The sequence below is a fragment of the Rosa rugosa genome, chromosome 6, assembly GCF_958449725.1.
Source record: "Rosa rugosa chromosome 6, drRosRugo1.1, whole genome shotgun sequence".
NCBI lineage: Eukaryota > Viridiplantae > Streptophyta > Magnoliopsida > Rosales > Rosaceae > Rosa > Rosa rugosa.
In genome coordinates, this window is record NC_084825.1 from 36,375,862 (window position 1) to 36,398,164 (window position 22,303).

General features: G+C 38.6%; 2 protein-coding genes and 1 pseudogene across 6 annotated transcripts; 1 reads left to right on the forward strand and 2 right to left on the reverse strand.

Moving 5' to 3' along the window:
* The first annotated feature begins 445 nt into the window (after window positions 1–445).
* On the forward strand, window positions 446–6,109 carry LOC133718577 (rop guanine nucleotide exchange factor 3). The gene is made up of 8 exons (XM_062145439.1): window positions 446–750; window positions 990–1,338; window positions 1,445–1,561; window positions 1,673–1,827; window positions 1,911–1,985; window positions 2,073–2,378; window positions 2,954–3,298; window positions 3,594–6,109. The coding sequence occupies exons 2-8, from the start codon at window positions 1,026–1,028 to the stop codon at window positions 3,714–3,716; spliced, it is 1,434 nt and encodes a 477-aa protein (XP_062001423.1). The 5' UTR covers window positions 446–750; window positions 990–1,025; the 3' UTR covers window positions 3,717–6,109.
* On the reverse strand, window positions 4,038–5,354 carry LOC133718578 (pentatricopeptide repeat-containing protein At1g09190-like; annotated as a pseudogene).
* Window positions 6,110–7,258: 1,149 nt separating the features above from the next.
* On the reverse strand, window positions 7,259–20,348 carry LOC133714522 (mediator of RNA polymerase II transcription subunit 12). Of its 5 annotated transcripts, none has more exons than XM_062140643.1 (14): window positions 19,980–20,348; window positions 19,361–19,427; window positions 18,601–18,781; window positions 18,305–18,364; window positions 17,833–17,938; window positions 17,409–17,477; window positions 17,214–17,267; window positions 16,989–17,096; window positions 15,615–15,764; window positions 15,159–15,506; window positions 12,605–15,012; window positions 9,612–12,167; window positions 8,454–8,778; window positions 7,259–8,114 (listed from the first exon to the last, which is right to left on the reverse strand). In XM_062140643.1, exons 3-14 carry the CDS (start codon window positions 18,726–18,728, stop codon window positions 7,671–7,673), a joined length of 6,756 nt encoding a protein of 2,251 aa, XP_061996627.1. In that variant the 5' UTR covers window positions 18,729–18,781; window positions 19,361–19,427; window positions 19,980–20,348; the 3' UTR covers window positions 7,259–7,670. The 5 variants fall into 5 exon arrangements, with proteins under 5 accessions (XP_061996627.1, XP_061996626.1, XP_061996625.1 ...); XM_062140642.1 differs by having other exon boundaries at window positions 18,601–18,789; window positions 19,980–20,347; XM_062140641.1 differs by lacking the exon at window positions 19,361–19,427 and having other exon boundaries at window positions 19,980–20,347.
* Between the last annotated feature and the right edge of the window lie 1,955 nt (window positions 20,349–22,303).

The window sequence follows — 22,303 nt, forward strand, 5'->3', positions numbered from 1 at the left end:
TTATTAGCCTACCAATTTTGTGAAACAAATGAAGGAAAGTGTCAATTTGATGATTATGATTGACCATGAATTTGGGAACTTGTGGTTCACATGCAGATCATCACCACATCACAAGAGTTATTACTGATTGCATGTCTAAAATTTTACCAACTAATTGATCTTATTTAAGAAACATGATTATAACGAAATTATTCGATGTATCTGATACACTAGCAATGTTTTATTTACTAAAAATGTAGTGTGTTAACAATATGACAACATTTAAGTAGAATGATACACAATCTGTGAAGTATATTAGAAGTTCAGAAAAACCCTAATAAATTTTATCTGGATACCTATAGTCTATTAATTGTAATTTTGCTTCTAAATTATGTTATTGTATCGTTTATTTAGAATATATAAGGCCGCAGACCCATTCATGTTCATGTCCAACTAAGATTCAGTAGCCATTTCTGCTATATACTTTTCCAGGCTCCCCACCTTTTTCTTTCTCCAGTTCCACAGTGAGAATCAGCCATTTTTGTTTCTGGGTTTCTTCTTGTTTACACTTCGATCAGATTGTCCAAGATGTTCTATTTTTTCTGATTGTGGTGATGTGGGTATCTTCAAAGAAAGCTTTTAATTTCTTTTAGAAAGAAAAAGTGTTTGGTGATCAAAGCTAAAGTTCATGCTTGGGAGGGAATAGTTTCAAAACGATTTTCAGCTACAGCCATCTTCAACAGTTCAAATTCAAATCTCTATGAATTAAAGGTAACATAAAAGTACTGTTGGACCGTTGCTTTTTCCCTAAAACCGTTGCCTAAAATTTTCAAATTTCCTAGTTATTTTCATTTGCAGTCAATTATTGTAGTCTTCTGCATGAAAACTACCTATCATAGACCTTTTTTGCTTTTTGCTTCAAATGAAAATAAGATTCATATTGCCTTTTCTTTTGTTGAATATAAACCAAATGGCCGGTAACAGTGTAACACTTCAAATTTTAGCTGCAGGTTTTTGAGGAATTAGGCCACAAGTTTTCAACTACCATGGACAATTCATTGAACTCTGATGAAAACTATGATCTGGGATATCAACCTTCACCTTCTTCTATGGATCAATCAGTAGCAGAAACTTCAACAATGAGTAGTGATTCATTTCTGTACCGCCGGACTAATTCTGATGTCTCGGCTTTCTCTGGGTCAGTAGGTGACAGCAGCTATTCTGGTGAAGCTTCTCCTTCTTGCTGGCCAAATGTGAAATCCAACCTCAGTAACCAAACTGTCCTCAGCAGACTAGGAATGAAGAAACGCATGAATCTCACAGACGATAAACTTGAAGATCTTGAAGCTGTGGATTTAGGTGGGTTTGCATAGTTTTTGTTTATTAAAAAATTTGTCTGCCTCAGTACTCATTCAAAAGCTTTGAAAATTTGGCCAAAATATTAACGCATGTAAATGAATGGCAGAACTTGAGTTGATGAAAGAAAGATTTGCAAAGCTCTTGTTGGGTGAAGACATGTCAGGAAGTGGGAAAGGTGTATGCACAGCTGTTACAATTTCAAATTCTATTACCAACCTCTATGGTAATTATCCTCTTCCTGCAGATTTTCATGATTATGACATGTAATTTGTTTGTCAGACAAAGCCAACATTCATCTCAATGTGTCAAATTTTGAGGTTCTCTTTTCCTGCAGCCACTATTTTTGGGGCAAATCTGAGGTTAGAGCCTTTGAATCCTGAGAAGAAAGCAATGTGGAGAAGGGAAATGGATTGTCTTTTATCCGTTTGTGATTACATAGTAGACCTCACTCCAGTATCCCAAACTTTACCAAATGGGACATCTGTGGAGGTGAGATTGTCAAATCCATGACAAATATATTACCTAGTTTCTGCTATCTTTCTTTGTTCTTATAATTTTTGATTGGTTTTCAGATGATGACAAGCAGACCAAGATCTGATATTTATATCAACCTTCCAGCTTTAAAAAAGCTTGATGCAATGCTCATTGTAAGACTAGATTCATGTCCTAAGAAATCACATTTTTTAGAAACAATGATTAAAGCCTGAAGTACAAGAGTTTTGTGTTTTGGGCAGGAAGTGCTTGATAGTTTTCAAGAGACAGAGTTTTGGTATGCAGAACAAGGGAGCATTTCATCAAAGTCAACTACTTCTGCATCAGCATCAGGATCGTTTCGAAGGATTAGTGTGCAGCGGAATGAGGAGAAATGGTGGGTGCCAGTTCCATGTGTTCCTCCAGGTGGCCTCTCTGAGAAGTCAAGGAAGCATTTGAGACACAAACGCGACAGTTCTAATCAAATTCACAAAGCAGCCATGGCAATCAACAGCAGCATTCTTTCTGAGATGGAAATCCCAGAGTCATACATGGCAGGTCTTCCAAAGGTATTCAGTCTTCAATCAACCAACAAATTTTTCTTCTAATAATTCTGATTTTCTGAATAACCTTAAACAGAACTACAGAACCATTCAAGGCATGAAGATGGAATTTTTAACAAGAACTTTTTTTATAGAATATATGGAACATAATTTATACTATCATTTGGCACTCAGGGCACTATTTTGATCATAATGCAATCCCACTTTCTATGCATGCCTCACTGTTGTTCAATTATTTAGCGGTAATCACCATAAGCTTGATATACATTGTCGACCCATTCCATAGCTCCTTGGTAAGAAGTTGGTGTAAAACAGCTCGATGTCCTACTTTGGAACCTCAAAAGTCAAAGCCTCATCCCCGCTTATTACTTATCATATCAACCACTTAATAGAGCTGCACAGATATTATCTGTACATGTATGTCTATGTCCCCCTCACATGAACAACGGGCACCATAAATGGGCGGTGCTAGCTCGAGATGCATTGTTGAGTCATTCCCAATTGTCATATATGATTTAGAGATTAGAATGGAACACTTGTTTAACTAACTGGATTGTTCTGCAAAACTATTTTGTGTTCAGAGTGGAAAAGCTTGTTTGGGAGATTCGATTTACCGCTACATGTGTACCTCAGAGAAGTTCTCCCCAGAATATCTTCTCGACTGTCTCAACATAGCTTCTGAACATGAAGCACTTGAACTTGCAGATAGAGTTGAATCTTCAATGTACACATGGAGACGTAAAGCATGCATGAGTAATTCAAAGTCTTCATGGGTGATGGTAAAGGATCTAATGTCAGAGACAGACAAGAATGACAAAAACCATGTCCTAGCAGAAAGAGCAGAGAGCTTGTTGTTCTCTTTGAAGCAGAGATATCCTGAGCTCTCTCAGACATCCTTGGACACATGCAAGATTCAATACAACAAGGTAAGTACATAAGTGTTCATGATTCCTTATGAATCACAAGGATGAGGGTCATTATGATCATTTGTCAAACTAAACTAATAGCTTTATCACAAAAATAGGATATTTGATCTTTATTCTTCTCTAAGACCAAGGCACAGTGTATTGTAATTACATTACTAAACGACACTGACATCATGAAACGGTTGATATGTTTGATTAACAAATGATCTTACTTAACCGAAAAGCTTATCGTTATTTCTTAGTAGAAGGTATTGTTGTTGCTTTTCTTCTGATAAATTTTTCTGTGTTCTTGCAGGATGTGGGGCAAGCAGTACTAGAGAGCTACTCAAGAGTGTTGGAAAGTTTTGCATACAACATTGTTGCTTGGATTGAAGATGTAATTCATGTGGACAGATCGATGAGAAACCACGACCAATAGAGAGCAAATCAGTTTCAAGCACTTCTCAAACAAATTTTGAGACATTAACTATGCTACTTATTCCTGTGTACGAAGCTAGTCAGTTGTTATAAAAGGGTATAGTCCACATTTCCCATCTACGAATTTCAAGAAATGACCTTGTACATTAGTATCCAGTAAAACAGAACAGATTTTTTTTCTCTTTCTCAAAGCAGTGAATTTATTAACCTCTTGTTATATTTATACATATCACCATTTTTAGCAAAAAATAATCGTGCAAAAATAACTTCTTTTGTAGGTAATGCCCGTGTCTTACAAATGCCCTACCATTAGCCCAAGAGAGAGTGAAAATAGATTAATATTAGAGAAAAATACACCATCAGTGCCTCAATTCTTGTGCACCGGCCAAGTTGATACCCAGACTCTCAATGCTACCAATGTGATACCTGAACCCATATTTTGCTATAAAAGAGGTACTTCCGTCAGATTTCATTGACGGCTCCGTTAAAAAAGTCACATGCCAAGCACGTGGGCCTAAAAAAAATGGCAAATGACCTGAATGACCGTTTGCTTCTCCCAACAACTGATTCCCTCCAAAATTCATTTGCCATACAACTTTCCCTCCAAATTAACTTAATATCACATCAGTCCATTTTCTTTGGAACCTGATCAAATGGGTTAAGTACCTGCATCATCTCCTTGAACAAGTTGATCCCAAGTACACCTCTCCCATTAAATGCATACCCCGAAATCAAAGAGCTCCAGGAAACAACATCCTTCCGGGCCATTCATTCAAAAACACTAGATGCAGCATCCAAATCTCCACGTTTACAGTAAAAACTCACAAGTGAGTTCCCCACAGACACAACTTCTTGCAGAACCCTTTAGAATCTGCATAAGAGTGTATCCATTTCCCATCATCAACATCCCCAAACGGAACGCACGCAGGCAAAACCGACACCACAGTAGCCTCATCCGGTTCAAAACTCTGCTCTCATGTCTCATTAAAAAACCCCAAAGCTTCACTGTCCCTCCCACACTGCGCTAAGCACGAAATCATCGAGTTCCACAAAACAACATTCCTCTCACCCATCTTCCTAAACAAACACAACCCAGTATCGACATTGCCACTCTTGCAAAACCCACGAATCATCAAATTCCAAACAATCACATCTCTTTTAGACATTTCATCGAACACCTTTTGTGCATCACCCACCCTCCCACAAGTCACATACAGCTCAATGATCCCATCCCTAACTGAACCAAACCACTCAAACCCCATTCTCAAAACCTCTCCATGCACACACTGGTCTACCCTATAATAAGACATGTCGGAGCAGGACTTCAGTAAAGGCGCAAAAGTGTACTCGTTGGGCCAAACGCCGCGGCGTTTCATATGGGAGAAAATGGAGACGGATTTTTCGAATGGGTGGCAGAGCGAGATGCCCTTGATCATGGAGTTGAAGAGGAGGATGTTGGGGTTGGGGGTGTGTTGAAAGATGAGATTGGCGTAGTTCATTTTGTTGAGGGAGTAGCAGACGGAGACGAAGTGGGAGGGAGTTGGTTGAGTTTGTCGAGGCCGTGGCGGAGGAGGTGGGCGTGGATTTGACCGAGTTGGGTTCGGGTTTTGGGGCCGTGGAGGGACGGTGGGATTATCATTTCACTCGATTACAAAAGAATAGGAGATAAAAGGAGTAGATTCGAAAACTTGCTTTGAGAGGTAAAGAGTTTGGTATCGAGCAAACCAAATCTTAAATCCAAAAAATCGATAGAATGGAGTCCAGAAACTAATGGATGCGGTGGATTCAAAGAGAGAAAGAATAAGAAGAAGAAGTAGAGTCCCACGGATGCGTTGTTCATCTAGGTTCATTAAACCCAAAATTCATCTCCAGCTCAACCTTCACTTCTTCCTTCTTCAGTCCGGGGAGGTCCGCCTTGAAGATATGGGCATCCGGGGTCTCCTTCCAGTCGATTCGGGTATGGGCGAAGGCGGAGGTGTCGCTGGCAGTGGAGGAGTTGACGAGAGAGCCTATGCCCTGGCAGGGATTCCAGATTCGAGGGAAAATGGGTCGATGCCAAAGAGACTAAGAGCCATTGCTGATGGGCTCGCTAAGGTTTTTAATTTTCTGGTGTAAAGAGGTATTGGAAGACTTGGTTGCTTTGGGTGATTCTAAGATTGGAGGAAAAGTGGAGGTTTTGACCGATTATGGATGAATTTTGGGAAAAAAAGACGTGTTTGCCCTTTTTTTTGGGCCCACGTGCTTGGCATGTGACTTTTTTAACGGAGCCGTCAGCAGTACCTCCTATCAACTTGGCCGGTGCACAAGAGCTGATGGTGCATTTTTCTCTTAATATTAAGATGGATTTCAATCTATGTGGACATCCTTTTTTCAATCAAAACTATGATCTGAGTAGACTTACAGTTTTAATATTAAGGCTGTTGCACCGTAAGAACTAATACAACATACATTCATCTAACGGTAGATTGAGCCACTGATCCAGCCAATGAGAACCTATACCAAGTACTTGGTGCCTTGCACATTTAATCTCAATTTTCTTCGTAAAACCTTGACTAAAATTAGTCTTCTGACTGCAAATACCAACTCTAAATAGAATTTTAATGGCATTCTATCGACGTCAAAACAGAATTCAAATGGCAATATCTACCTCTCAAAAGTTTGCCATAGACGTACAAATCTGTTATCTTTCATCATCAGTTAATGGGGTAGAAAAGAACCACCATTGCATGAATAATTTCTAATACATGCAACTGTTTTGATCTCAGATATGAAACTACTTTTCAGCGGTATGAATCAGCATATCCCAAAAATGATATTTCAAAATGCTCCCAAATATACAAACTAACAGTACCATTGCATCACTGAAATTCCCAGCATAAGGCTCATTAATTTTCCACACATCTCTATCTCCACAGAAAAACAGTTTCCTTGAAAAGCATGAGATCCATGCAACAAAATATAAACAATAGTGAAAATATAAAAGTATCACAAGCATGATGCATGAATAGCTTTTATAACCTGGTCAGTGCGAGGTTCAGAGAAGAAATAACTCAGATTTTCAATGAGGAACAAAATAGCATAGTAAAGGAAATTAAATCTAAAACAAAGACAATAACAAGGGGACCTTCACTCCATCCTGCATCTTATTCTTTTTAACAAAATAAAGATTATATTAATAAACTATACTATGATAATGCACAAGTAAATCATATGTTATTTGTTTTAGTAAACCCATGGTGGCCATTGTGTGTATGTTATTTGTTCCATCCTCCCTTTATCCAGCAGCAGTCTTTGTTTCTTTGACTCTATATTTAAAGCAAGTAAATCCATCATTTTTCTTTTTCATTTTCTTTTGGAGATGGATAATAAAGAACATAGGAACACTACATGAAATAGATTTATGCATTTATACAGATATAGAAATATGTCTATACAAATGTGCATTTGTATGTATGTGCACACATGTATAAATGCATGTGAGTTTCTCTGTGCGAGCACAGGAGAGGGAGAGAGAGAGAGAGAGAGAGAGAGAGAGAGAGAGACTGAACAGAAAAATAGAAATTGATGATTAAAAGAGAAAAACAGCTACATATCATTCTGAAGATATCTTACTCTGATCAATTGGTAAAGTCAATAAATATTCCTATATATACAACAGACCTCCGAACAGCGTGCAGAGGTGCACAGGTGGATGGGGGTGATCAAAGGGTTAGTAGTCAAGCAGGCCCTGGGTGGGATGGGCCGTGTGAGAATATCTTCAATAGTCTTCCAAAACAACCCCTCCCTGCCCCCACCCCACCCCACAAAAAAGAATTTCCCTCAACAGCTTCTCCAATCAAAGGAACGGACCCGAGCAACACGGTGATCTTGATACCAATTATGCACAATGAATAAAACCATTAAGTTACCTGCTGAGGGGGTTCTCGCTCCCGAAAAATCAAGAAGAAAGTTAAACTCAGCTGTCATCGTCCACAGCACCAATGTATGTGAGATCCTTCCGTCTTACTCTTACAGCCCCCTTAAGCCAGCTAGATGCTCGAAGATTTCCATGATCTGCACTGCCTATTAAAGCACTGTTGCCTGAGCTCGGGCCTGATCCTGCACCATCTTCCAGGAGTGTCCATGGGTCAATCTCCATATCATAATCCTGGGATGGCAATGGCTTCAACTTCCCCGTTACTGTTCGTGCCAGAGGAACCTGATTTTTCTGCAGTGGGTTCGAGTTTCCCGAGTAGATCCCGGAATTTGATGTGCTGGACTGAAGAACAGCCAAAGCCATGTTTGGAACTGGTGGTGGCTGGCACGACACAACGCACCGAATTGAAGGAATTATTACCGGCATTGCAGTTTGAATACGCCACCTAACAGTGTCAGGTAGCTGCATGCGATCCAAGTCATTCTGCATCCATGGAAACACATTTAAGATGGTCATAAACCCATTTACTATTTACCGAAAGTCTTAATCAACTTTAAGACATGAAGACCAAATGAAAACTTAAGGTATGCTGAATCTATAGAACAAATCTATAGCTCCTTGGGATTTTTTTTTTTGCCTCTCGTTCTTCAAGTGCAGGGAGGTTCTAGTATTATTTGCAAATTGCAACTCACAAGGAATTTCATTTACATAACTACTTTTATGACCTCGCTTTCCCTTTCTTTCTTTCTTTCTTTTTCTCCCCTTTGATTTTTTTTTTTTTTTGTAGGAAATGATAGCATGCAAAATATGAGAAGACCAAACCTGCAAATTCTCTGCCAGTTCACGATCAAATGCAACAAAACCTTTCCCACTTTCTTTTGTTGGTTTAGTAGACCTCAACCAACTTGGCTGGCAACTGCTTAACAGCCCATGCAGAACCAGCAATAACTCATCAAAGAGACTTTCGCTTGACAAGTCTGCAAAAGCAGCAGAGGCAGCATCCATTGAAGAATCTGACTCCCTCTTGGATAAAGAACTCTGTGAGGGAGTGAAGGATGGGTCTGCATCCTCATGCACAACTCTGTTTCCTAGAAGGCGTAATATAACGGTGGCAAGCCCATGCCTCATGTTCCGCGCTGATGGCTCTCTGAGAATTACAAGATGTTAAAACTAGTCAATTTCTCTATCTGCTAAAATATTTTAACATGAGAAGATCACTCCTTTCTCTATTTGACAGGATGAGCTTTTCAACATACCATGACCACTATTCATCGATTATATCTATCAAGTGCAAATCTTATCATTAAATATAACATATACAGATGTTGACAGGAATCCACTCCAGTTATTATGAATCATGCAACACTATGTAAGTAACATAAACTCCCTACTTGGTTGAATTTACAATCCTTTTGTAAAAAAGCACAAACAAAGACAATCTACTAGAACAGGGTAAAATAGTAAACTAGGGATTGTGAACATGTAACTAAACTGAAAAGAAATGAAGAAACATCCTCCTAGCCAATCTAAAAATCTCCCAGTATAAGAAAAGAACAAATAAATTCAATCCATCAATTAAATAAAGAAATAATTTTACACCAAAAAAAAGATAAAAGCAATTGAGAGTCATGTGAGTGGGTGCCAAGATGCTTCACATATATTTACATTCTACCACAACAGCAAAGAACAAAGTACATCAAAAAATGTTAAATAAGCATTTCAACTAGATTAGATAGACAGAGGTTCGGACTATTAGCAAAAAGTAGAACCAAGCAATTCTCAACAAAAATAAGAAATAGATAAACAACGTAATGAAAAACATAAATCAGGCCTATGTGCAGATAAGGTGGATATAAATCAGCAATAACAAAGATAGAGGAAACTGGTAATGCAAGACAAAAAGCATGCTCAGATAACAGAACAAGTACCATACTTTACCGAAAAGAAAAAGAAGGAAAAAATTAAAACCTATAAAATTACCTATCTGCATAGAAGATTGGAAGCAATCTCAAGAGTAACTGCAATCTCAATGACATAGAAGCACGCAAAGCTGCAGGGGACGGTGGAGCAGAATCTGCTGCTGCTGCTGCTGCTGCACGTCTAGCTAATCCAGGACTGCCACCCCTTATACCTTTGCGATTATTTCCCTTGCTTGTGGGACCTTCAATTCCAGAAGGAGTTTGTCCTGCTTGCTTGCTTGTCCCGCGAGTCACAGCACTAATTTGTTGCTCGATATTACTCAACTGCTTGATCAAATCATTTGCAAAAGTATTTCGTGAGTCATCTGAACTTTGATCTATGCAAGGAAGAAGTAATTCAATGAGAGCCCTCTCTGTCACATGCTGCTGGGAGACACTCTGGCCTTCATTGTCAAATAATTGACTGGACCCTTTCCCATGCCTTTTCGACTCTGTCCCCTCTTCAACCATCTCACCCTCTTCAAGGGAGGTGACTTCAAACTTCTTCTTATCTCCCCTGTTTGTCAGAAGATCAGATTCAGAAGTAAACCAGCCCCAAGGTTTCCAAAAGTGGGTCTTAGTCGAGAGACCTTTACTCTCGGCAATATTCATAAGCCGTTGTCTAATGGTTTTTCGTCCAAAAAGAACATCTGAACCACCCAGGAACCATTTAACCTGCAACAACATAGAATCTGCAAGAGACCTCCCAAAGAGATGAACCACATCTGAGAAAAGGGGTGCAGCATCAGGTCTAACCAATAATCTTGTAAGGATGATTTCAATGAAATATTTCTCATTTTCAGAGGCAGCAGCCTTTTCTGGACTAGGTGAGGATGAACGTATGGCATCCACTAAAGACATGTCCTGTGTCTCTAGTTTTTCAATGAGGGCTTGTTCATTCAAAAGGAGCCTGAGTTCTACCCATTGCCAATGAAATTTTGCAGGTTGAAGGGTATCTAAAATATGGACAAGCTTATCTACAAGCTTTGTTTCACGCTCTGAATAGTGAACTTTAGATTCGCCCTGTCCAGATACCTGATTTCCTTCCGCCTGTGTAAATAAAAAGTTTGGCATCTTACAGTCAAGAATGGCATTCAGAAAAAGCCTTGCACGTAATGGAACAAAAGCCATGGATTTTAAATGAATGTCTGAACCGTTCAACTCCAGCATGGCAGCAAATTCAGCATCGCTGCTATCTGCCGCTACAAGGTCATAGAAACCCTGACTATCTCTCAAACAAACATCGCGAAAAGGCAAATGCTTAATAACATCACCTATAGCTGTTGCTAAAGATTGATATGACTGATTAAAATCCTCACGAACTGCAAGGCAAGTGTTCAGAAGGAATGGCCGCCATATAACAAAAGCAAATATTGAATACGCAGGTGGAAAAACCAAACGAAGAGGAAGCATTCGCTGCATCCTGGAAAGAGCTATTATGGATGGTTCACCCAAGAGTTCCACAACCATTCCATCCGAAACAGTTCTGCAGTTTCCAACAAGCAATCTAAACCAATGAACATAAACTTCAAGTGAGTTATCACCCTTAAGTGCCCCAGCAGAACGAGCATTACCATTTGAGTTGGATCTACTATTCCTCACAAATTGAATTATATCCAACTTTTCCTTAAACCTGAACACAGTCACCAACCTCTCCAAGCTAGAAATCCCATTAATAACTGCCCCAATGATTAGAGCAGAAACAGCAGCTGCAACTTTTGTATTGGAATCATGGGATTCAGGAGATAACTGATATTGATTCCGAGAACCCTTTCCAGGAGAAAAAACCCCAGCAAGAGCAGAACAAGCTTCTGTGGCAAGAGCTACCTCAAATACACGAGTTTGACGCTCTCCAAGAGCTTCCTTGAGAAGGGATAGGCAACTTATATGAATGCGTAGAATACGTCTAGCAAAGTTTAGGGAATCAGCAGCAGATGGATAACCCCCTGGTCTGAAATCAGAAACTTTTGCTAGAATTGGCCCTACATTACCAACAATAGCAGAAACAGCAGATGACACCAAAGTTGGGTCGCCTTCTTGAGCAGCACCACCAGTTTGCCGAATGCAGTCCATCAGTTCAGTTATTATTTTATGAGCAATCTGATACCCGTCATCCCATTTTTCAATTGCAGGGGCTTTAGGAGTGCTGCCAGCAAAGAGTTTTCTCTCCTTGCCCGAAAAATAGTGAAAGGCATCGTCAACATTCACATTTTTTTGTACAATCTCTCTCATGTTCAAACCCACCCGAGATAACCGGACACCACTAATCTTTTGGCGAAAATAATCATCAAGATCCTCAACTCCTGATGGAACACCAAGCGCGAACCCTAACTCTCCATCCACTGTTTGCCCAGATTCAAGTTCAGAATAAAGCCTCTTATCACATGTTACCTTGAAACTCTTCTCCCATTCAATCACACTAGCCACATTGCCATACCGCTTCAACAGATGCCGACTGTAAACTAAGGCAGCCGAACCAGAAACTCTTCCGCTAGATGCCACCACTGCTGAAGCACGGAGCATTGTTGCCGATAAGACTTCTGGAATGAGATCTGTTGCAAGAAGTATGTTCTCATACCTGAACCAAATACAATATTAGATAACACAACAAAATAAAATGCTTAATTGAAGTACCAACATTTAATTGGGCAACCATTTATGAAAGAAACAATGACTCTGTGCAAGAGAGAGTTCAAGAATGAGGAAACAAGTGTAAGCTGGATAATCAATATCACTTTGTGCACCTTGTGCATTACAACTGTGTTCTATACTGAAAAAAGTTGATGAAAGACTGGCAGATTATTATAGAAGAGGAAAGAGACCACTTCCCAAAGATGACCAAACTGGCAGATTATTAAAAGGAGAAGAATGCATTTAGCGAAATCTTTTACTTATTAAAGATATTGGGAAATAAAAGGGTAAACCATATATGTAATTTTATAGTTAAGTGAATAAAAACAGAAATGTCTGAATTTTGCATACAGATAATAGGTATATAAAGATAAGAGAGTGCACCTTCGGAGGGACGATATTAGAAATGCCTCCCCAACTTCACATACTTGGCCTTCAACATTTCTTGGCAGCAGCAGAATGTTTCTCCCACTATGGATAGTAGAACTGGGGCTAGTAATAACCTTTGGCAGCAGCCAAAGAAGAAACTTTACTGCTGAAACTAAATCATCTGAAACATCCATTAAATATAGTGCAGCAGAAAGTTCATCCTCACCGAGCTTCCACCGTATGGAGCTCCTATCATCAACTGCTGTGAAATTCCTACCAAACTGGCCAACCTTAGCAATTGTCTTTTCAGTCTCTTCAACAAGCTGCCTGATATTAGTCATTAACCAAACAGTAATAGTCCTCTTCTCTGCAAATCGCAGCCGCTTTAAAGCTTTTCCAATAGAAACAATATCTCCAGCATGGTTCATTTTGGTCGTATCTGTAGGCTTCGGAGGTTCTCCCTCTAGTCCAGATCTATGATGAGGACAACTTATCTTATTATTGCAGACATGACTTGTAGAAGCTCCCTGGCTCCCTTCAATCCTAGCAGCTGCTAGTTGAGCAAGACTTTGAGTTTTGCGCACTATTTTCTGCCGATTCCTAGATACCTGTTTTGTTAGCTTGACTGGTGGATCAACCTTCAACGGCTCTGAGGATTTAGGTCTCTTCCTCATCCACCAAGTATCTTCATCATCTGAAGGAATTGGAGAATTTCCTTGGATATATGAGCTCCTTTCGTCACTCACTTTTTGCCTCTTTGCTCTTCTGCATTCTTCACACCCAGGGGTGCCTTCTCCAAGATCCATCTTGTTAGAGATTGACCCAAAAGGCCTCTTCACACTCCCTTGGGACTCTTCAAGTCCTGTATCTGTTGGTGGGGTGGAACTATATGGCAGTTGTAACAGTAGTGAGATTGCTTCCTTTAGTTCTTCAACATCAGCATCACTTTTGCCCCTCTTGCCACTTTTGCCAGACAATATGCTGGATGACAACTCAACAGTCTTCCACTGATCAGCAGAAATGGGCAAACCACCATCCTTTCCAGTGATGGCATTGTTCTTTTGCTTCAGAGCTGACTTCATACTCAAATTTTTATTTTGATCACCAAGGAACCCATTAAGTATGAGGCGCCGTTCATTTGAATAAGAACTCATAGCCTCCAAAAGTTTTGGGCCTTCAGCAACCGCTGCTTCTTCCAGAGCATCATGCACAAAGACCCCAGGCAACAACTTCAAGATCTGATAATGCCTCTTCCTTCTGTCTGATTCAGTCACTGGTCCATTTATATCCATAATGCCACTAACAATCAGCTGTCTAACATAGACATGGGGGTAAAAAATACCAGAACGTATGAGTTCAATCACAAGAAATTGAAGGCGCTTCAAACCTTCTCCTTTGCCTGCATCATGTTGATCAATCCAACAAACTATGACATCATGTAAAGGGCCCGGGCTCTCAAATATATTTGATGATTTTGTACTTCTCTGGTGCACACTTCTTGACTTATTTTTAGATTCATAAGAACTTCCCATGGAACTTCTGACAGGAATATTAATCTGCTGAATGGAACGTTTAGCAGGGTTGTCATTCTTATGTTGAGGTGAACTTTGTAAGTCTCGGATCTTTAGCATCAAAAGCCGAGTTGCAATGTGTACCTGAGAAAAATCTTTTCTGCCAGTAAATTTTAGCTCACAAGGAGGAGCGGTTCGAAAATCCCTGAAACCACAAGTTGCCCACTCACAAAGGAAAAATACCGAACAAACAAATGACAAGTTCACAGTACCAATCCATTTCAATGATGTTCTCAAGCAAGGACTAACTTCTGCAACCCAACTTTCATTTATAATTCCATCGCAAGGATCTTCAAACAGAAATCTATATACCCCAAGAACATCCCCCTGCGCAAGAGACCTATCTAGGGCCTGTACAGCTTTAGCAATACTATGGCCTGGATAGCTAGGGCTTGCAGCCTTTTCAAGATTGTCAGCACGCTTCTGAATGGATGAAACAACATGATCAAAGGCCAAGGATTGATATTGAGCATCAAAAGATTTACTTCTGAATACAGAAGCAACTTCTGCTGACCCAATTTTAATCTTTCTCACATCCTCAGACATCTTCTGTAAACTTCCATCGTTTACTACATAAGAGACTACACATGGTGGTAGAGGAAAGCAATCCAAAGCTACAAATGAGTCAGGTACAGACAGTATTAAATAACGAAGCATCTCCACCAGAGCAGACACTGTATACGCCCTTCTGGAGTTATCCACAAGATCAGATCCACCTTGAGAAGGTTCGCGTATGAAACGGACAGCTGTCCCGACAAGATTGCGCACATAAGTTTGAGATAAGACAACAGTCTCCAAAACACCATATATAATAGGCAAAAGCAACTGCACAATCTCGAGCAATTCCTTCTCCTGCAACAGCACATGTACATTATAATTAAAATCCAAACAAAGCAAAAACGCATGATCTTTCATTATTCCTTTTTAGAAAGAGATCAAGATAATTTTAAACTCATTACATAGGTCATTAAAAAATAAAGGCAGAAAGAATGTAATACCTGCAGTTGACGTAGAACCCATTCAATAACAAGTGTAGGAAGAAGCAGCCCTTCAGCATGATGCCATTGCAGGAGCCGCACCACATACCACCACTTGAAATGTAGGGAAGGCTCATCACCATCAAGGACTGATGATGCTGGATCACTCCGTTGTGATACTGACCCAGCATAAAGCATTTGTTGCGATCGATCTCTGTTGTGTGAACCAGGAAGTGAACTGTTTCTTGAAAAGAATTCATCGAGAAGGTACTGCAAGTATTCAATGATATCTTTGGTCCAGAGCTCTGTGCGAGACAACTGAGTTTTATCAGGTATCCCAGAAGAAATACTAGAAGAACCTGGCCGGATCTGCAAAAGATACAGCAATTAAATGCTACGGCCTGTGGCTATCATCCAATATGAAAAGTATTGGTAAATATGTAAAGATCAGTGAGCCATTCTGATACGGACGTGTACCTGATTAAGATAAGTGACTTTAACAAACCAAGTTGCTCTCAGCAATGGAACATTATTCCTTGTAAGAACTTCAAATAGAGATCTTTTCCTATACCCATGAGGAACATGATCAGCCAATGAACGCAAGCGTTTGTGTTGTTGTGATAAACCCTGGAAAGGAATGGAAGTAAATTTTAAAGAACATATAAAAAAGAAATAACTAAAATGACCACTTCAATCATAGGCTCCACCCGAAGCTTCACATCAGTTGTTTCAAAAGCACTTAAGCTGTGTTCAACCTACTCTGTCCGAGGTCCATTGCCAAACTCTCACTACCCAACTGGGTGAAGGCATCTAGCCAAGCTATCCAGTTACTCTACCAATTTTTTTTCTTTTTGACAGTTCATTGCCGGAATATGATTTACTCCAAGCACTCAATATTTAGCCATTCAGATAAAATTCCTTAAACTTTGTATAAATAGCTAAAAAATTATAATAACTAGATCAGGATTGCAAGGACATTATACCATTTCCCAAAAACCCACGGAATAGATGATAATAACTGGGGCCCTCATTGTTGTAAAAGAATACCTGTGGCCATCATTTTACTGCCCCCAGGAAAATAACTACGGCCATCTTTTTATGGCCTTAAATTGTTTCAAATTAGATTGCAAGGATTTAATGGTCATCCTATGCGCTGGGGTCATTCCAAAGGGATGCATTAGCTATTGGGCATCCATTTCCTCGCTTAGGAAGAAGAAAAGAACCCAAAGTCCTTTGGGATTGTTTACTGCTGGCAGTCCTTTGAGTAATATGGACGCAGCTAAACAGAAGAAGTAATATGGACGCAGTCCTTTGACTAATCCATCTCTTCTTTTATGACAAATTGAATACCTATTGTGAAGTGAGACTGACTTTTGCATTTTCTGGTTGCTATGCTCTGTTTCCTGTTTTCCAGGCTGTGATTGCTTATCCACTCATTCTACAGTCCTCTTCTTTTTGTTGAAGAAAGTTTGACAAAAATTTTAACACTTCAGTATTACTCCATCACTAATTCTTACATTCAAATGGTGAGCTATCTAGGAAACAAGAAAATAATTATATATGAGATCTCCTAAATGCTTCAGGCAGTGTTCAACCCATCACTGGCGACAATCTAACTGCCAGTGATGGTCGCAATACATAACATTCTTTTCCTAGACGACCTACAGTCCTGTAACTAAAATATTTATTGGCAAGCACTCTCAGTTCTTAATTCTATCTCTTGAATATTCTTAAGCACAAACACAAAGATAGAGAGAGGACTTATCGAATAGACTACTGCTTTGTTCTGTTTACAACAAAAATATATCACCATTTTAAAAGAGTGCTTATTCAAGAAAGCAAAATGCATACCTCAATCCATTTTTTTCGTAAGTCGTCACCACAGGGCCTTTGTTCAGGAAAAACACCAGGCTTTGTTAAGAGTGAATCAGCAAGAGGAACACCATATACTTGACCAGCCTGACATAGAAGTATCTTACAGCAGTCAAGAATGTGATACCAAACTTATAAACCCCACTTAAAAACAAACATTTTATGTAAAAGCATATAAGCACTGTTGTTTGAACGCATTTTTACCTTCCTCTTTTGAGCACGAGATTCATTTATGGCTCTAAGACGTTTTTTGATTGCCTGCAAAACAAGAGAGAAAAATATCATATAATTATAATAACATTTTCTAAAAGAAAATGCTAATCCCAAAGAAGATGGTGGAAATCTTCTATTAAAAACAGTTTGAGATGTCTCTCATAACTTCAGAAACTAAGCAATTACCTCTCTACACCTGAAGACAAGAGACTTGTTGAAAAGTTGGGCCTGACTAAGTGATATCTCTCTAGCCTCCTGGAAAATTTAGCAAGTGTCAACCTAAGAACCTACTTTTGATGGATCCACAAAATTTATGATCTCAAAAGTCCATAACAATCCAAATAAAGACCAGGCAATGTAAAAGTTGTCCTTGATCATCAAAATATGCAACATAAAATGCTTTGATATAAACACAACAGAATATTTCTCAAAATTAAAGGGAAAACCTTCTTTTCAAAGAAATACAAAAGGGATGTATAAAAATGGTTATTAGGAGTTAATTTCTATTCAACGTATTTTGGATGAACAATAGTATGTGTCTTGCAAATAGATAATATCTCTTAAATTCTCTTGACATACACCGATAAATGACTTGATTATAAAAGTGTACCTCAATTCCTTCAACAGTCTCCCTGTATCCAGATTGCACATATTCCCTGGTAAGCGTCTCCTCTGGGCAATTTGGGGTTTGGGGATGGAAATCAGGTGGCCCAAGTCTGAGATTAGATTAAGAAGAAAAGAAATTATTTTAAACTGAGCTTTGACATAGATATAAAAGAAAGAAACATAAAATTTGAAGGAAAAAAAAAATATACATATATGTATATACACACTTATTAGAAAATATATCTATAAGTAACTATATCCAGCAGTATCAACATATAAAACAAAGAACATTCCAGCAACTTCAGTACCTATTTCTTTTAGTTGTTATAGTAATGAAATACAAACAAAAACTAAAACGGCATATGTTCTTATATATATATGTGTGTGTGTGTGTGTGTGTGTGTGTGTGTGTGTGTGCGTGTGTGCACATATGAGAGAGAGAGAGAGAAAAAGGCATTATCAGTTCCTAAATTTACCGAGCATTCAAAGGGTCTTTATCACACTTCAATTTGTAAGGTGCTATTTGAGATGGGCGCCTGCACAGGTAAGAAAAAATGACCTCATTTTACCAAGCCAACAGCACCCAACTTATCAATAGCATAGGAAAAAGATCAAGTTCCTTTACAATAACTCAAACTATACAACCACTACAGAGCAATATAACCTTAGACATATCAAGAGGTAAGAACTTTTACCCAAAATGGATAAAATGGTGTTAATTGGTGGAGGGAGAGGGCAACAAACTATTAAATTTGCAGTAAAGTGTAATTACCTAGAATTTAAAGGTAAGTGAGCTGGCAGTGTAGCTGATTCCGCTCGGACAGAATCCCTTCCTGATGCCCCACCTATTGTGTTGTTACTAACTGCACCAGTCAAGCCGGTGGCATGATACCTTTGCATTTTTTCTAACTATCATCGGCATACTGCCCCCAGCATTGAACTGCTACAAGAAGCTGCCAAGCTAAACAACTTAGTTAGAACATGTTTACAATGTTTAAGTTTGAGAAAAGTCAATCACCAGCAGAAAAAAATAATTCCATTAGTTCAATACAGAAATACAAACTTTAAAAGGTTTAAGAAGTTTAATCTCATGCATAGAACTTATACATCAAATAGCTTCCATAGAAAGCTACATAATGCAAAGCGCTTGCATTCTGTCAAGGCAAACTCTTAGCTAGTAAGCATGTTTTCGTATTGGGGACCCAAAAACGTATGGCATGGGATGTATAAGATAATGAACTTCAGCTCATTATACCACAATATGTAAAAGAATATTAACTTGTAGGGAAACCAGATAGTATAGATAGGAACAACGAGCACAAGGATTGCAGCTATTTGCTTCTAATTTATTCAAGTGAAAATTGTTTTATGATTTATTCAACCAAAGCAACCTTATTGTTTCTCATTTTTCTTATGACAACCTCTCTAACATTTGATGTGGAAAGTTTGACTTCTAATCAGTAATTACTAAATAATGAAAATTCGCTCCATCACTGAATAGTTCAGATTGCAATTTGAAGAAGAAAACCAACCCCTATGCCACGTAAAGTTTACATTTGAATACTGAAGCTGCTTCACATGTTGAATCACAAGACAGGTCTAAGAAATGCAAAAGTATTGATTAGCCATAGTCTGAAACATTCATAATGTTTATCAACATTCGACACTAAAATGAATATAAGTATATAACACATTAACTTGAAGTTGCCAACTTCGAAATCTTGAGGAAAAAAAAACATCAAATACAAAGACAACTAAGACGATCATTAGTCTAACAATCCCCAAAACCCAATTTCCGGAGCTCCTATCTTTTACAGTTCCACATATACATCCTAATTTTCTACCCGCACAGTAAAAACCCAAATCAATTTGATCTGCATTAGAAATACCCAATATGCTCACCTCCAAAAACCACCCAAGTAGCTCAAATCAGTTCAATGCCCAAAGTTCCAATAATTACCAATACCAACCCGAGCACCAATACACCCAAATCTGCTATCCAACCTAAAAATTTCAACCCCCGCCAAAAAAATCCTAGCTTTTAAACCTAAAAACCTAACCTTTCCGCACACCAAATCACCTAATCCAAACCCGAAAGCAGCGCAATTCAAACCAGGGAATATCAAAAAAGCTAGGGTTTTGAATAAATACCAATTTCCGGAAAAGCGAGCTGTTTCGAAGCTTGGAATTGGGGCCTCCAGCATGAAGTGTAGCTAGGGTTTTTTTACGGCAATGGTGGAAGAAAAGGCGGAGACTTTAGGGGGAAGAATTAGAAAGAAAGGGAATTTGAGATTGCAAAAAGATTGAAGCTTTGAAAAAAAATTAGGGATTTCAAAAGATTGGGTTTTGGGGGAAAATTGAGAGAGGCGAAGAAGAAGAAGGGTTTCGGGGTTCTGGAGGAGTTTGACTATTAATCTTTGCTGATGATGACGATGGATGCCCCTCTGTTGCTTCTGTGTAAGAATAAAGGGGGAGGAGAGAGAGAGAAGAAGGGTGGGCGATCTGGGACTAGTAAATTATTTTTTAATTATTTTTTGCAATCTATATCCGACTTGGCTTTCCCTTTTTGTCCTCCTTGAATCTTTGGATTAATGTTTGAATGGTAAGTTTTGTTGGGGTAAAGTAGGGAAGAGAATTGGGACAACCTAGTTGAGCAGGGTTGGATTTCATTCCTGGGTAAAATTCCTAAATTAGGATGAACATAATGGAAAGGAAACAGACACAAATTTCAGTTTTTCGAACCCGGGTTAGACGGTTGATTCCGCAAGTGAGTTGTAATTAAGAGCAAATAACTTGAAGTATTTTTTTTTGTTTTGTTTTTTTTTATTACTGAAGACATTGTGGGTTTTCATGAGAAGTTTATGTAAGCATTATAGCATTCACATGTGTTATGCACTTATGCATATCAACTTTTTCTAACACAACTGCAGTTCCAAACTTCCACCAACTTCCTTTTATGTGCAGAACATAGAGTTTGGATATGATCTCAATGGAGGCAGTAATGTACTTGTTCCAATAGGCCATGCCCTAATGTAGTTGACCCAAAAAGAATGGCCCATTCTTGGAGAGGTATAGGTATTTGGTTATAGGCACCCCATTTCCTGAAAGCATATGTACTTCCACTAATAATACTCAACTTAGGGTTTCTTTTTAGCTCCCGTAATTGACTTACTTTTGAGGTACATCATGTTGCATGCAAGTACAAATACATATTAGAACTTTATTCGTTATCTACATATGGATAAATATGTATTTTTACAATAATTAAATTTGTGATTTGTATATATAAATATACATAGATAGGGTAAAACCGTCGTATGAACTTGTATATAAAATTTTGCCCTTTATAGCATGACATTTCTACTTCTTAAAAGAAAATGTATTTTTATTTTCGTTCAGATGTACCTTTTTGTCATTTTTCCTACTTGATTACACTATCAATAACCGTGCATTAGAAAGTGACAAATGGTGTATTCGAGTTTGAGAATTTCAATTGTCCAATGTTAAGATATGAACTTCAACAGATTCTGACAATGGTTTACGTCAAGAAAATATTTGTAATGCTAATAGATACAAAATATTCAATGGCTTATAAAAGTAACTGTATATCAATTACTCTATGAATATAGTTGATCTTAATTAGAGATCGATGTCACACACAGACACAAAAGACATCATTTATGCAGCACTTCCTTTTTTCAAGTTTCAATTTTCAACTCCTCTATAACATTTACTTACTGAAATCGTGGAAATGAATATTTTATCCCAAACTTAAACATTACACTACGTCCATGCATAGCAAGAATTGTGCATCTCAATATGAAAATAAACTTTATTCCATAGTTAGCAGTATTAAGAAAAAAAGATATTCATTTTCAAATTCCTGAGAATTGTACATCTCAATATGGAAATAATTTTTTTTTTTCATAGTTAGCAATATATTCTCAACTAGGTAGTATAGCTATAAGATCCATAGGTGGTTATCTTTCCCATTGTTTTACTGGTGATTGCTAACATCTTTCCCTTTTATAGGTTTATTTAAAAATTGAGCAATCCTAGATTTCATCTAACTTGTTATCAAAGTTTTAATTCATAGCTGCCATTTTTGTGGTTAAAGAAAACATTATGCTCTCTCTTCTGACTCTTAAAAGAGAGAATTCTCGACGGCGACCAGTTCCGGCTGGTGGTGGTTCGTTACCTTTGACAGGGAGGGGTGTCTTTTCACCTCTCTTTGGTCTAATTCTTGGTGGTGACGGCTGTTTTCGACGGCACCCCCTGCTCCTGGGCCTTGGCCTTCTTTTGCTTGCTACAATCGCTGGAGGTGATGGTAGATCTGGTGGTTCTAGGCTTGCTCTGAGATCAAGTCGGGGTTGGTGTGATAGTGCGAGGACCGGCGCATGTGTTGTTGCATCGGGTTGGACTTGGGAGATCGCTATTGACTCTGGAATAGGGGGTGTTGGATGGAGATTTGAAGA

Excerpts from the sequence above, each read along its gene's own strand:
- LOC133718577 (XM_062145439.1), top strand. The coding sequence starts at position 1,026 with ATGGACAATTCATTGAACTCTGATGAAAACTATGATCTGGGATATCAA. Across the intron at positions 1,828-1,910 it reads CAAATGGGACATCTGTGGAG|ATGATGACAAGCAGACCAAG; the intron begins GTGAGATTGTCA and ends ATTGGTTTTCAG. Across the intron at positions 3,299-3,593 it reads GCAAGATTCAATACAACAAG|GATGTGGGGCAAGCAGTACT; the intron begins GTAAGTACATAA and ends GTGTTCTTGCAG.
- LOC133714522 (XM_062140643.1), bottom strand. The coding sequence starts at position 18,728 with ATGCAAAGGTATCATGCCACCGGCTTGACTGGTGCAGTTAGTAACAAC. Across the intron at positions 17,268-17,408 it reads TTGTCTTCAGGTGTAGAGAG|GCAATCAAAAAACGTCTTAG; the intron begins GTAATTGCTTAG and ends CTTGTTTTGCAG. Across the intron at positions 12,168-12,604 it reads CTAATATCGTCCCTCCGAAG|GTATGAGAACATACTTCTTG; the intron begins GTGCACTCTCTT and ends TATTTGGTTCAG.